This window comes from Eublepharis macularius, chromosome 7 (assembly GCF_028583425.1).
Source record: "Eublepharis macularius isolate TG4126 chromosome 7, MPM_Emac_v1.0, whole genome shotgun sequence".
NCBI classification, from domain to species: Eukaryota; Metazoa; Chordata; class Lepidosauria; order Squamata; family Eublepharidae; genus Eublepharis; species Eublepharis macularius.
The window spans coordinates 8,502,630-8,518,746 of record NC_072796.1 but is presented as its reverse complement, the minus strand read 5'-3'; the positions used below and the strand labels follow the sequence as shown (position 1 = coordinate 8,518,746).

General features: G+C 43.6%; 1 protein-coding gene across 1 annotated transcript in view; it reads right to left on the bottom strand.

Annotated features, from left to right (window-relative positions):
• Positions 1 to 16,117, bottom strand: part of XRN2 (5'-3' exoribonuclease 2) — a 111,716-nt gene that overhangs the window by 35,537 nt on the left and 60,062 nt on the right. Inside the window, exons 17-26 of the mRNA XM_054984448.1 lie at positions 14,950 to 15,085; positions 13,804 to 13,911; positions 13,619 to 13,708; positions 12,274 to 12,346; positions 9,979 to 10,062; positions 6,043 to 6,140; positions 5,870 to 5,949; positions 4,925 to 4,981; positions 2,287 to 2,355; positions 1,978 to 2,112 (exon numbers count right to left, since the gene is read on the bottom strand). Of these exons, the coding sequence (XP_054840423.1) occupies positions 1,978 to 2,112; positions 2,287 to 2,355; positions 4,925 to 4,981; positions 5,870 to 5,949; positions 6,043 to 6,140; positions 9,979 to 10,062; positions 12,274 to 12,346; positions 13,619 to 13,708; positions 13,804 to 13,911; positions 14,950 to 15,085 (930 nt within the window). The remainder of the gene's footprint in view (positions 1 to 1,977; positions 2,113 to 2,286; positions 2,356 to 4,924; positions 4,982 to 5,869; positions 5,950 to 6,042; positions 6,141 to 9,978; positions 10,063 to 12,273; positions 12,347 to 13,618; positions 13,709 to 13,803; positions 13,912 to 14,949; positions 15,086 to 16,117) is intronic.

Genomic DNA, 16,117 nt, shown 5'->3' with positions numbered 1-16,117 from the left:
GCTCTAGATTGCCGTCCGGCAGAGGGGCTAGGGCCGGCCTTGGGGGAAGGCAACGGAGTACCCTCAGACATGACCGTCTGCCACAGGGAGGAATTTAATCGGGCCTTGCGGTCCTGCCGGGCCTTGTTAGTAAAGCCTTGGCATATTCTGCAGGCTGAAACATTGTGGGTCTCCCCCAAACAAAATAGGCACAGTTCATGGCCATCGGTCTTGGCCATTTTAGTGTGGCACTGGAGGCAATGCTTGAAGAGCGCCTTTGAGGCCATCTTCAGGGGCACGCTAGAGAGAGGTCAAACAGTCCGGGTCGTAATTACCGAGTCCAAGTCAAAGTCCGAATCAATAAGCAGAAGAATAGCCGAAGTCCAAAGCCAAAGATCAATCCAGAAGTCAAAAGACACACAAAGCACAGAGCAACGAAGCTCACGTTCTCTCCAAGCGGCGGCAAGAAGAGAACTGAGGGAAGGGGGCTGTTGGTCGCTGGAGGAGCATGTGACCGTTTGGGCGGGAAAACGGTCGCTGAGGCGCGCGACAAACGGCCCCTTCGGAGCCATAGAAGCTATAGAAAATACTCCGGCGGCTGGCCTGCGCCTGCGCAGTCCCCATGTGTGGAAGCACAGAAGAACGAAGATGAACGTATGATACAAAGCAATAAAGCAGAACGTGTGTGTGTATCTGCATCTACACAAAGCAAGTCATGCCACAAGCAAGGAAACAGCATATAGAACTGGATGAGACCAAATGGCACTTGCGTACAGACTTCCTGCATTGAGAAAAGAGTTGGACTGGATGGCCTATAAGGTCCTGTACAACTCTATAACTCTATACAGAAATGCACACTGACCAATTTTCCCAATTCTTTCTCCCCCCAAAAGGAATCAAAGCAGTCATTAAGTAAATGTGCGTGCATTTGTACATGAAAGTGTCAAGGTTGTGAATGATTTCTTACACATAGTACCATGTGTTTTGCCTAGTGTTAGAATAATGTTAGCAGCCTGGTTGTCTTAGATTTCTGGACACTGCCTCCCCTGGAGTTTTCATGAAAATGCAGAAGGAGGATGCTCTCAGGCATCAGGCACTGGGTCCAAGGTTCTAAAGCCCCGAAGACACGAGAGAGTGTCTCTGTCACTTGATGCAGAACCAGGCATGGGGATGGTCAGTCCTGACACAAGGAAAAACTGAGCTGACTTCTGGGATTCGGAACATGATCGCATATGAATAAGCTGGTTACATGGCTTTACTACCATTTCTTTGCATAACTCAATCATTGTACTACATAAAAGGCTAAGCATATTCAAGACAACTCACTTCCTATCCTGGTGCACCTCCAGAGGGCGCTGCTGTGGAGGGAAGCCTACATGAGGCAGCCAGACCTCCAGAGAGCACGGCACAGCAGGAAGCCCACGCTGGGACCTGGTGTGGAGCAGGCGGAAATGCTCCCCCCCCCCCCCCGTATTAACCTAGCTGGGATCAGGAGCAAAGCAGGTGGCAATGCCCGCCCTCCTGCCTGGGCTTCCTGCTGCAGGTGGCAATGCCCACCTGCTCCCTTCACCTAACTGGGGTCAGGAGTGGAGCAGGTGACAATGTCCACCCCCTTTCACCTCGCCGGGATCAGGTGCAGAGCAGAAGGCAATGTCCACACCCCCCCCTTTTGCTTGGCTGGGATCAGGTGCAGTGGAGGTGACCATGCCCGCCCCCCCCTTCATCCGGCCAGGATTAGTGACAGAGAAAGAGGGAATGCCCGCCTGCCTGCCCTCCCCTTTCCAGCACCTGTTGTATTTTTCCCCACAATGGGCTTTGTTGCTAGTCAATAATATTGTCATTAAGAAAGCTGTCTAACATTAATCCACTGTATTTCTGCATGCCGTGGGTGGGTTTTAGTATGAGAATGAATCTACATGTCCTTACTAACAATGAGTGGATGAATTAATATGGCCAGAAGTCATAAAACCAAAACCAGGCATAATCAGTGCTACTTACCCTAATGTCCTGAATGCTGACTGATCCAAGTGAACCTGCCTCCGGTCACGGTTAAAGCCCAGCTGTGGTCTCCAGGGTCTGCCATCGTTGTTGGTTTTCTCCCAGTCCCCTGGTTTCAGAACTGGTGATGGTTTTCTGAATATTAAAGAAGACCAAATTCATCAAGGATGACAGCCACAGTATTGGACGAGACTGAAATTCCAGCGCTCTGAACCAGAACTACCCACAGGATCAATCTCATGCAGCCTACAGGGCAACAACTGATGCAGAAGAACCAATAAGTGAAAAAAGTATATGAGAGTTACTTACTTTGCACCTGGTAACATCACTGACTTAAAAATATAGTCATCTTGGAATTGAGGGTCTTTAAAGTTGATACTAAGGACGAAGACATTTGGAACAGTTACAAACCGTCAGCCATGCAATATCAAAACTAACACCCAAATTGTACTTTTAAAAGTGAACAAGATGCTGTTACAGTTCTCTTGTCTACCACTTTTCCAGATATAAATCAAACCCGCAGAACTCATGACCATCCATAACAAGTACCGTAATGTATCTGTGATGGAACGGGCTTTTAAATGAAAGGCTTATTAAGTGCAGCACCCAGAGAGTGGAAGGGAAAGGCTTAAAAGCTGCCTGAAGGGAGAGTGATTGACAGGCTGCTCCCTCTTCTCTGTGATTGGCCAGTGAGAAGGGAACAAATTGGTGCTGACAGGATTGTCAGGGGAGAGTCTAAGTTTGGAAGCAGACCAGGGAGGGTCAGAGTGAGATTCCTCTGTGTGAGGAAAAGGAGGGGAAAAGTTTGCCCTTACTGTAACAGCTGATGGTTGATAAAAAAACTTTTGAGTTGATGAACTAAAGGAGGAAAGCCAGCACTAATATTACAGAGACAAGATAGAACTGGGAGTGTGTGGGTGGCAGAGGAAGTGGGTAGTAAAAGGAGATTCTCCTTCAACGAAAATCACAGAGTTATGACTTTTGGTGAAGAATAATTCCTGCACAGTGTCTAAAAATGGTGGGTTGGCTCTGAGTAGGACCCTGGGTAAAGGGAAAACAGTGCTGTACTGAAGTGAGAACACCTAAGCTGTAAACTGAAATCTATGAAGAACCTTGTCAGTCACTCAAGTATGAAACTACCAAACTCTCACTTTAAGATCTGTAACTACTGAAACTAAGTTTTAAGAAGATTATTGCGCCTAATGCTTGTGAAGTATTCTGTTCTACAATCAAAATTTACCTCAGCTCTTCTTTCCCTGACTACCTATATACCAAACCTGCCTGAATAAACCTGCTGTTTCTTTTTGAACTTTACTCAGCTTCTAGTGCTATTTCAGTTAAAGAAGATGTGGGTGCTTGCTTCTCCTTTAACCAAATACTTGGACTGGGATATAAGCAAGATATGTATGTTTTAAAGTGTGGAACAAAAAGACCTTTAAATTATACCCAGACAAACAGTAGCAGAGGCTGTCTGGCCCCAGCAAGCAATCTTGACCATTCTGGAGGGAAAATCTGCTTCATAGTGGGGGAGTGGATGGGGCGAATGTCATAGTATCCATTTGGCCTTTGCCATCCCCAGAGAACACAGAAAGACCAGGTGCTTTACTGATCCCTCAATGGTCATGTTTGGCCAAGTGGGTCCCAAGCCCTGAGAAAATCAGGTTAGAGGACGATACTTCTTGTGGCTCAGTAACTGGTTAAAATGATAGGAAACAAAGGTTAGAAGTAACTGGCCTATTCTTGAATGGAGGGAAATAAGCAGGAGAGTCCCTGCGGGGATTTGTATCAACTTTGATATCATAAGATATAGGAAGTTAGGGATAAGCAGAAGAGCAACTAGAGGACATGCAATTATTCATGATGATCAGAACTAAAGCAGATTGCAAAGAGCTCCAAAAGGATTTCTTCTGAGCAGGCAACAACATGGTAAAGAAGTCTGAGTTAGTTTGTGTAAAGTGTTACACACAATTAGGGCAAACAAAGCCTAATGGATCACAACATACATCCTAACTCATGGTGACTGACCATGAAGAGAGATATTGAGTTTGGTGGAACAGCTTGTAGGCTTTCAGGCTGATACTGTGAGAAGCAGGATGCTAGGCAAGATAGCTCTGATACCACAGGGCCCTTTTTATTCCAGGCAAGACTATAGCAGTGAACCATGAAGAGATGCAGAAGACAGCCGACTCTGCCTCTGCAGATGGGTTGTTGGGATGTGTGTCTGTGCGTCACATTTCTCATGACAGTATTTCATTCATGACAGACTACAGTGCACATAGCTTAAGAACTACTGCACTGGATGGATCATGCAAATTCCATGTGCCATGATGAACAACAAAGCAGCTCCATGCAGGACCACCACAGACCACTAAGATACAGAAAGCCATCAGTACTATTAAGATGACTAGCCTAGGAGACAGAGCCATTTGGAAAGGGAAACCAGTAGTTTCAAAGACTGTAAGCGTAACATAGTCCTCTTGTTCAAAAGGTAAGGAGTCTAGCAGCACCTTTAAAATTAACCAACTTTATTGTAGCGTAAGCTTTCAAGAACCACAACTCTTTGTCAGATGTGTTTGATGAAGAGAGCTGTGGTTCATAAAAGCTTATGCTACAATAAAGTTGCTTAGTCTTAAAGGTGCTACTGGACTCTTTATTATTTTGCAATTACAGACTAACATGGCTAACTTCTCTGGATCTAGTTCAAAAGAGTGCAATTGATACATGTTTTCTGAGATATTAAAAGTATGGTTACTGCAAGCCCACAGAACAAGAGGACAGGGACTACAGCAAAGTGCCTGGCCTCTAGTTCTTTCCCCTTCTCCCCACTCCAGAGATGAGAAGCAAACCAGGAAGTGATGCACACTACAACCTCGAGCTACTTCGCATGATGACTGGTAAAACACACAGCAGAAGTTATTTGAATGACTTCACCCAAATGCAGTTTTACCTTATTGCTGAGTTCTGTGTCAGGTCACGTAGCATTGGTATTGGCGAGTGAACTACCCTAATGGATATGGGGAAAATGGAACAACAGTTCATTTATCTGAGACGTAAAATTCTGCAACTGCAGAAAGGAAAAAAATGGAAAATTAGATAAACTGGCAAGGTAGACTACATGGAACATTTGCCACTTGGTAGTTGGGCAAGTGATCAAAACTCTCAATGTAAATAGGACACAAATATATTAAACACTGGAATACTCTTTCTCTGATCAAGACCTCATATAGTGAGAGTGAAACAGATTTCTTCTGCAGGGAAACAAAGGGAATTAGGGTCCAAGGAAATTAGCTTTGGTACAAGGAGGCTGGTAGAGAAATGGGAAGAACTGCCCACTACATTTTAGAAGTTGGAAGGCCTGAGAGATGCTGTTTCACAGAGCTTTGGGAATGCCCAGGAAGTAGATGCCATTTTACAGACCTTCAGGAAGGCCTAGGAAGTAGAATAAGATTAACAAAGAAGCAAAAAGGTAGGATTTAATGGAAACATTCCTTTCTTTCAAAGCTAGACATCTCAAATCATGCTTGTAACAAGTCAAGTCAACCATCTTCTTGGTACGCTGCACTGGGTCCCGACTCCCAACTGAACTGGCAATTTCCTCTGATTTCCATTTCCCACCACAGATCCCTCCCCCCACGTCATTCCTCAAGCTCCCCATATCCCCAGGAACAGCACTTTGTGGAGCTCAACTGGGCTGCAGTGGGAACGGGGAGGCAGGAAAGTTCCACTCTGCTACTGAAAAATGTAGGCTGGATCCAACCCAAGTTTTAGGCTTGCTGTGTCATGGTGGCAAACACTTGTATCTTGAGGAGAAATTTAATTTGGGTAAATTTTCGAATGTTAGGATTACATTAAAATAAGGAGCTATCCCACTGTGATTGTAAACTATACTCACTCATCTGGAAGAACTCGATTGTCATTCAGAGAAAGTTTTCCTTGAATACCATGACACAATTCAGGAGGCATGTCTGTCGGCTGTCAGGAAACAAACCCCCCCCCCTGATCAGCTGAGCCACACAAGCATTCACAACAAATGCAATTTCATTTAGGAAAAAAAAAATAACAAACCTCTTTGTCATCGGACTTGTACAGCTCATGAATAAAGTCATGAAGTTGGTGATGTTTCCCAACAAAGATAACATCTCCACCAAGACTATTTCTTCTTTCTAGAGAGAGAATTGAAGAAGAAAAGACTTCACCAAGAAGAAGGCTTAAGAGTAAAACTTGCAAGGCAGACTCACATGGTTTACTTACAATTCTGTACCTGCTACAAAAATTCCTGAATTATCTCTTCGAGACTGACATATATTCTGCCCTGATATGCTTCAATCATGTTGCAGCAAAAGAGCTGTGTCAAATTGGCTTTTACTACTGCCAAAAGCAAGTGAGCATCCTTTCATGGTTTTGATAGAGGAGCTGTATTTGAATACATTTGAGTTGGTCTTCTTGGGCATACTTAATACTTTGCTTATAACATGTAAAGAACTGAGAGGCTCAGATCAGAAGAGGTGTGTGTGTGTGTGTGTGTGTGTGTGTGTGTGTGTGTGTGTGTGTGAGAGAGAGAGAGAGAGAGAGAGAGAGAGAGAGAGAGAGAGAGAGAGAGAGCGACCCTGAACAGCTGCCTTCAGGACAGCAGATCATATTTAGGACATTTTGGGAAGACGATTTCTATCCAGTTAGAAGACCAGGAGGCACCAACTACTTTCTCTACAAACCCCGTAACTTACAGCTGCTTGTTAGTTTGAGCAGGGCTTTTTTCTGGGAAAAGAGGTGGTGGAACTCTCACATGTGCATGTGCGATGCATGCGTGCGCTCCTTGAAATGCGTGTTGACGTCCAGGGATCATTTGGAGGGGGAACGTGCCGGAACGGTTCCGGTAGAGCTGAAAAGTGGTCATGTGAGTTTTGGCCCTGCCCACGTGATTCCTTTTCCTCCCCTCTGCCTCCCCTCGAAAGGAGGGTAAGCTGTTTCAATTCATTCTGCTGCTTTATTTTCATTTGTGACTTGTGAGTGAGTGAGTGCATCCGTGCAAGTAGGGCTGCTGGGGCTGGCTCTCCAGAGGAGGGTAAGCTGCTTTGAATTCATTCTGCTTTATTTTCAGGAAATACCTGGAGATTTTTGGGAAAAGGGGCCTGAGGGGTGGGTGTTGGCTTCTGACACACTTCCGGTTATGTCAGGGGGCATGGCAAATGCTAATGAGATATGCTAATGAGTTCCTGCAGTTCTTTTTCCACGAAATGACCGCCCCCCCCCCCCCGATGTCCTGATGAGTGATGTGACATCACTCCCGGAAGTGCCGTCGCTTTCCAGAACCCAGCACAATGCATTACGAGATAAATGTTAGTAAGCTTAGAAAATTACACTGTTATGAGAAAGGGTTTGTTTCCTTTCTGTACAAAAAGTGAAATCTTCCATTCCCTTTCCCAAACATTTCATTTCTTTGGAATCGTATTTTAAAATATGCAAGGAGAGGGCCTCTAAAAATCCAAAACCCATCTCACAAATCTAAATTCTAACAGATTCCCTCTGCCAGTGTAGAAAAAAATATGCAAAATTCTTTCTCAAAATTCCAGAGTCTGAAATTCCTAATCTAATGAATATTGAATTTTCAAATTTTCAGGGAGGATTTTGCTTTATTGGAGCAAATCAAAATTAGATATGCAACTTTAGCTGCATTAGGTCTATACTTAGTTTAAAATGGCTTTTTTTTGTTACCTGCCAACTCTGCCTTACCAATGGCTAAGATGTTGTGACATTTTGAAATGCTCATAAATATTCCAATGTCCCAGACAAACAATATTCATAAAAACTTCCTTACACCCATATGTTCACTGCAATTTCAGCGATGTTAATCAGCTGAGGGTGGGGAGAACCATTTGAGTTACAGCTATTAAGACATAAGAACACCTATATGCTGATGAATATATTGATAAAAGTCCTCTGTGACTTGGACACAGCTATCCATTCCTAGCATAAAGTTGGAATAGCCATAACTGATATTTAACTAATACAAATAACCATAACAGATATATTTAACTAACACAGAACCAATCTGCATTCAAAAGCTGTGGGAACCCTAACAATGTCAACTTAGGTCAACAAAAGAATGAAAGCAACACACACACACACACACACACACACACGAACAGCCCCATCCACCCCCTGAAAAGAAAGCAGAATGAACTTAAAGCAGCACACACACACACACAGTTCCCACCCCCCTGAAAAGCAGAATGAACTCGAAGTAGCACACATACATACATAGCTCCACCCACCCACCCCCAAAGGAAAATAAAACAGAATGAACTCAAAGCAGCACACACATACACAGAAACCCCTGAATGAACTGAAAGCAGAATAAACTCAAAGCAGCACACACACACAGAGCCCCCCCCCCCCGAAGAGAAAGCAGAATGAACTCCAAGCAGCACACAAACACAGAAACCCCTGAATGAAATGAGAGCAGAATGAACTCAAAGCAGCTTAACTTCCTCTGGAGAGCCGGCCCCAGCAGCTCTGCTTGCACTCGCTCTCTCTCTCTCTCTCTCACTCAGAGAGGAATGAAAAGAAAGCAGAATGAACTCAAAAGCAGCTTAGCCTCCTCTGGAGAGCCATCCCCAGCAGCTCTGCTCTCTCTCTCTCTCTCTCTCTCACTCACTCACTCACTCACTCACTCACTCACTCACTCAGAGAGGAATGAAAAGCAGAATGAACTCAAAGCAGCACACATACACACACAGCCCCACCCACCCACTCCCTCAATGAAAATAAAACAGAATTAACTCAAAGCAACACACACATACACAGAAACCCCTGAATGAAAGCAAAGTGCACTCAAAGCTGCTTAACCATCCTCTGCAGAGCCCGCGCCAGGACCCAGCTCTCTCTCTCTCTCTCTCGCTCACTCACCAAGGAATGAAAAAAAGCAAAATGAACTCAAAGCAGCTTAGCATCCTCTGCAGAGCCCGTGGGGCTGAAGGAGGAAGGAATCACGTGGGCAGATTCTAGAGCTGCTGGAACACCGTTCCGAAGCGTTCCCCCTCAAAAAAAGCCCTGAGTCTGAGCAATATCACCATGCCATACCCTCAAAGACTGAGTATCCGATAACTAAGGCCTACAGGAGGAACTTCATGTTGGTACTAGGGGTGTGCACCCTGAAAACATTTGGGTTTCCTGCTTTGGGTTTACCCGAAGCAGGAAAAACATTCAGAAATACCCCAAACTCAAAGCGGCAAGCCACTTCGGATTTGGGTATTTGAATCGATTTGGCATGCTCCGTAAAGATTTGGAGCATTCCAAAGTGATACAGGGGGCTGGGTTTTCTCCCAGAACCCCCACCCACTCACCTTCCCACTTAGCCCCCCGTCCCCTCAAACCCTTACCACGCCCTTTAAGGGTCCCTTTAAACTATCAGCTGGCAGGCAGCGGGGGGAATCCCCCCGCCGCTTGCCAACTGATAGTTTAAAGGGCCCTTTCCTGCCTCTTGCAAGCAGCAGGGCCCTTTAAACACCTCAAAACCCACAAACTGGGTGAATCCCCAGCTGGGTGAAAGCGGATGGTATTTCCCCCTCTCTGCTCCTGATCCCAGCTGGGTGAAGGCAGGGGTTGGCCATTGCCACCTGCTCTGCTCCTGATCCCAACAACAAAACCTTCCGTGGAGAAGCTGAATGTTCTTAAAGTGCAATGTGCAATAATAAATTAGAATTCTAAGTTGTTAAGACAGTTCTCTAGACTCATAAAACTGCAAGGTGCTCTACTTCACCAATTTCAATATTCAACATAATAATAAAGTTCACATCCAAGAATCACAATTCTAATACTACATACAGTCCATTGGGAGATGTCTTCCTATTTGAAGCCCACAAAGGAATGTTATCCAGAGACTTAGAGTCTCTGCCACAAAAACAAACTGAACTAAACACTGGGAAAATATTTTAGTGCTGCACACAGCTGTACACTACAGACGGCTTGATGACAGCCTTAGTTTGTAATAGTCATACTTACGTTCTTCAGAAGTGAGGTCAGGATAAACCTCTGCTAGCGCAGCCCTCAGACGACGTTCATCAACAAACGGCAACAGAGCAACACCTACAGAGAACAAGCCGTTACATTCCACGATTTCTTTCCATCAGCAGGAAAGCAAGGATGACAGTTACAGCTGACTCTGGGAAGATCAAGCCCATGGGGTTTATATTCCAGTGATGTCAGAGGACAGAGACAAAGTGCACTGCTCTGAGCTCCATCGTGGAAAAAAGGCAGGATAGAAGTGCATCAACAAATAAATAAATAAATACCCCACCTTTTACAGCTAATGCCTTGGAGCACACGGAGCTTTTCCACTCCCATGAGGATTTCCATCAACAGAGCACAACTTTCTTGCTTCCCCTATCCCACTGCACCCCCCCCGCCTGCCGGTTGTACAACACCTTGCCTGATCAGGTCAGGAAGGAACCCCACACCTCTATCATGCCACAGAACATGCACAGTAGAAATGATAAGGAGCACAATTTTATAAAGAGATTAGTACTGAAGTAGAATGGACCAGTCCAGGAGGGGACCTAGATAAAAGAAGAGGATTGCAATGTACTGTAACTATCATTGTAGGTATCACCTGCATTGCCTTATACTTTTGTAATTCCACTGTCTGCATTGTTTGTGGTATTACCATGCTTAGACTGTTTGCTGCTTGCATTCTAATGCAGAAATCCTAGTCCTATTGCATTGTCCTTTGGTTGTCATGCTGTCTGACTGCATTGTCTTATATTCTGTCATTCACCCTGAGGCTCAGTGAGAAAGGAGGCCTATAAATAAAATAAATAAATATCCCCCAGTACTGTTTCTGGGGAAGAAGCAGCATTGGGTCAGAGGTTTGAGCTGCAACAGGAGAGGAGAGGCAAGATATGTGTGTTCTGCTTACTGAAAATACTCCTACATGATCCAGTCTATTATCTTCCTCTCCACACCCCCACATCAAATCCAACAATGACAACTTCCCACTAACTAGTTACTCTACTGAGTAGCACTTGTCTCTGCAACCAGCCCTTTATACCTCTGGGCACTGTATACTACTTGTAGCTACAGATATAGAAATATATACAGTCAACAACAATAGCTGAAGTAACTTATAGCTGGAGATATGATAGAATCACATTATTTGGGAGTTCCATCCGTCACCCCTTATAACTACGTATTTCTTAACAAGATAGCATACCTTTTTGTCATGAAAATGGAACACCAGAATGGACTCAAAATATGAAAATAAAGCAATACAGCACATTTTTTAAAAAAAATCTGATCTGCACTTGCCAGATGATTTTCATCTGAGAAAATGTACTTTAGGCAACAAAAACAAATGCAATCAAAGACAGTATACAGCACAGTTAGCCAAAGTTAACAGGTGCTTAATTATGATTGTAAATCACCGAAAATAATGGAGTCAAGGTAGTCCACCGTGAAAGAATTATAGCATGTCATGAGAAATAAATTGAAGGGTACTGTTAAAGTTTTAAATAAATACAGTCACTGCAAGTGAAATCAATGGGGCTTAAAGTCGTTGAGCCTAGAGGTTTCTGTCAAGACAAAGGAAAATACTTAGCAAAATGATGATTTTTTTTTCAGTTTTAGCCCAACACAGAACACTAACGTTTTTACAGTCTCAGCTGTAACGCTCTCAGTGTTTTTATAAAACTGTTGAATAGAAGATCTAACAAATTAATATAAAGAAAAATGCATTATGGGAATAATGAATACAGTTTAGTGAATTTCAAGCCAATATAATAGTTTTAGACAGACTACTGAAATAATAGCCAAGCCAAGGCCACTGGTTCAGCAATTTGTTTTTACTTTCTACACTTACACCAGAGTAGCAGTGCCTGCCTAAGTCGGCAGCAGCTTTAAAGGCCACCAGTCTTTATGGGCCAGGGAGCGCACCTCACTTGTCCTGGTCCTGGCTGCCACATCTGTGAACTACCGCATGCCTGTACACTACACCTCCAAGCTCTCAAAGATAAGGAACAGGGAATCAACACGGAAAGGTTTTGCAAACGGGAGGGAGGAGACGAACAGGAAAGGATGTTGGGGGAGACAAACTGGGAAGAGGGAGACTAACACAGATGGCTATTTGGGAGGAAAGGAAAGAAGAAGAGATATTTGGGAAGGGAAAAGATGAATAGTCAAGGGTATTTGGCAAGTTCAGGAAACGTACTTATGGAATAATCTCTTCCCTCTTTTGTTCAAATTACCTTAAAGATCTTCTGAACAAGTATTAAGGCTCTGACATTGTAAAACCTCAAATATTACCTTGCCAAGCATACTTCTTTCCATTCAGATCGATAGCAAAGTCTTCAGGGTAGAAGTCAATTATACTTGATTCCTAAGTTTAATAAAAGAACATTACAACGATCCCAAAATGTGTGAAGTTTTAGATGAAGCAATTTGCTTCCTTCACTTTGAGTGGAGGCTGAAATGAACAGTAGTTTGCTGACAAGTTTTCAAAATCTAACAAGATAACCACTCTCTTGACGTTTTCAATTTTTTTAAGTGAAAGACTAGGATATCTGAAAACATTAAGTGCTTCCAGCAGACAGAGTAACTCAATTTAGATACTACCCACGACCATAACTAAACAAACTTAAGCATGATTTGGTGTATTTTCTGGTCCTGGTTGTGATCTATCAACAACCTACAATCAGGTTCTTTATCTTACTACAGATGCTAATTTCTGCTCTAATCAACCTGCATTGTATCACTGTACTTTTGCATCCTGACTCCCTTCTTTGCAACACCCCTCCCACTTCCTGAGTGGGATATAAAAGCTCTGGGATCTTCATTCCTACTTATATCTGAAGAAGAGAGCATTGACTCTCGAAAACTATACTCTGAAAATCTTGTTGGTCTTTAAGGTGTCACTGGACTCGAATCTTGCTAACCTAGAGTTAGAAGCCATAGTCTGAAGTGGTTTTCCAAACCATGGCTTGCCACCAACTATGGTTTGTCAGGACCATCCAATAGATAAAACTTTGATTTGCAGCAACAGTGAAGAGATATGGAGCAATCTCAGATCATAGATTCCATTCCAGCCCAGATCCCATAATGCAGTGTTTCCCACCATATTGGTCTGCAGTAGAACAAGAAGACTGGAGTCCAGTAGCACTTTAAATACCAACAAGATTTCCAAGGTATAAGCTTTTGAGTCGAGCTCCCTTCATCAGATACTAGTAATAACTGCCTACTTATGGATAGCAATAACTGGTCTTTCCTAGGGTAAATGTAATTTCTCATTGGTTTGAGATTTAACCTACATTACTGTAAAACACGGATAGTAGTCCCAAACTGTGCAATGATAGGCCCCTATGGCAATCACCACAGTTTGGGAGGCCATCAACACGCTTCTCTCTCCAGGCATACCCTATCATTACAGGATGAGTCCTCACTGCTTGTTTTGAATACTAGCTTCAAGTGGTGTGACCAGGTTTTGGGGATAAGCAAGATCAGCCATTTTCTACAAGCACAGATCTGTCTTGAGCAGATGGAGTGAGAATAGCCACAGTCTTCAGGTAGGGACTGAAGCTGCCAAGAAACTGCAATAAAACCACCTTTCATGTTTTGCACGAATGAAAAGGAAATAACCAAAGCGAGTTTTTACCGGATCAGTCATAAGTTTTCGCCAAGATAGCGGGAGAAAATTACCACTGGCTGCTGGAAATACCCCCATAAGTTGCTCCAGAGGTTTGAACTGTCAAAAAGAAAGACCAATGGTAATAACTACTTTGAATCCTCATAATGATTAGTTAACTTTCAATCAATTACACGATAAGTAGGAAATCCTACCGGTTTTGTTCCCTTTTCGAAGTCTGAAGGCATGTCCGCAATTGCTTCAAAATCTGAAGCAAACGGCGCATAGTGGAAAGGATAATACCATTTCCAAGAGGCACAGCCCTAGTTTTCAAAAAGCAAGAAGAATTCAAATTAGAAATATAAAATTGAGTAATAAGTTCCTGACCTCTGTAGGGAGCATAGGACACTGAAAGACACTGGCTGTTGTCGCAGAATAGCTCATCATCACACGGCTGGGGCCCAGACTAGTTAAATACTAAAATGGCACAACCAACCAAATGGATTCAGGTCAGGCTTCTTTTTTTAAATACTGAAAGCTGGATCAATGGCATAGAAATTCAACAAATAAGAGGTGTCAAAGACAAGAGTTTTGGATTATTGTCCACTCACAGAAGCCATTCTTTAGCCAGTTTTTAAGTTGCCATACAGTGTTCTGCAACAAGCATAGGAACTATACACTGAAAACTCAGCCATTCTATCTGCAAAACAGCCATAATATGCTATAGTATAGGGATGCCTGAACACCTGTCAATCGAGCTCAGTTCCCGTTTGCCAGAGGCAATCAGGCAGAAAACTAATCAATGGGCTGTCCAGCTGTTAGCAAAGAATCACTGAGCAGGAGGTGAGGAAAAGAGAACCGGGAAACTCTGCCTAACCCTCAACATTTCCCCCTTGAGGATTCTCTAAGGTTTCAGGGGGCTCAATAGGCTGATTTCTGTTAGCCATCCTGCAGAGGTTCCTCTTAAAAGTCTGGACTTGCTGGAGAATTTTTAGCCCTTGTTAGGCTGTTTTTTCTCTTTTGGTGAAACTCATTTTTCTGGATGCCTAGAGAGTCCACTAAGTCCTGCCTTTCTTACGAGTAGCCCTATTATGGGTCATTCATCATCCACACAAGGCCAAGACAATTTTGTATTAGACAAAGTGAGCACTTTTGGAGGAAAGGTGGCTAATAAATGCTATAAATGAATTAACAAATAAAAAGTACTAGCTACTACACCCAATCGCTAGGCACTACTGGGATCCTGAATTTTGGCACCATTAGCATTTTTGATCTCAATTAAATCCAAGCCACACAAAGATAATTACTAGAATTCTCTGGAATTCATTTCCCTCAATATTAGTATTTAGAAATTTAAGTACCTGATAATAGTATCGGAGAACCCAGCAAAGCCCTTCCACATAAGATTGTACAACTTTACGACGGAACTTTTTGTCAGACACATCAACATCAAATTTGTTCTTGTAATATCTTTGTTTCCAACCGGCTTCCCATAACCTACAACAATTCCATATTTATTAACAGTGTATAACATACAAATAAGTCCATAGTTTTAACAGGAGAGTAAACAGTACGTTCACCTGAACTGCGAGTATCAAGAACATAAAACACATTCCAAGAGGACCAAAAGGTGAACAGCACAAGTTCCTTTCCCATTCTGTTTCATCCCAGCCCTCACATCAGCAAGGAATAGGATGAACACACACACTATCTGGGATTCAATGGATTCCACACAGAGGGCTGGATGCTACAACTACAAACTCATGGAAGCGGATTTTTTCCCATTTGTTACCACCAAAAAACCAATCATGTTGGTGGTTGGGCCTGGGAACCAAATGCTGTAGTGAAAGAGCATCCCCCATCTGTGACCAAGAAAAGGAAAACTACCAAATAACATGAGAGGCAAACTGGCCTGTCAACAACCAATGGAATCAGACGGCTGGAAAGCAGCAAGTCAGTTAAGATCTGACAGCTGGGTTCTTGAAAGGTGGTTGCTAAAAGCAGTCAGAGATGAGAGTTGATTGAGTGGGTTAGCTCAACAGCAGGCAGAAGAGGGATTCTCCCCCTCTTCTCCCTGGCAGAGATCCCTTCTTACTACATTTCCAATGAAATCTTACGGGAAACGTAGTGTCTGATTTGGCTCTCAGGCTGTCATCTGTCTAGCCTCAGATGGCAGAGGGGCACCTGAAGCAGGACTTCTGAAGATGACTGGAGTGAACAAGTAGGTTCATATGGCAGAAGATGGTCCTTAAGGTATGCTGATTCTAAGCTATATAGGGCTCTAAAGGTCAATACTAGGGGTATGCAACCTAAAAATATTCGGGGGGAAACATTTGGAAATACCCCAAACCCAAAGTGGCAAGCCGTTTCGGATTCAGGTAGTTGATTCGCTTTGGAATGCTCCGTAAAGATTCGGAGCATTCCAAAGTGATTCAGGGAGCTGGGCTTTCTTCTAGCACCCCCCTCATCCCCCCCTTAGCCCCCCCATCCCCTCCAACCCACTTATCTGGCCAGGCGGGGAAGGCCAGA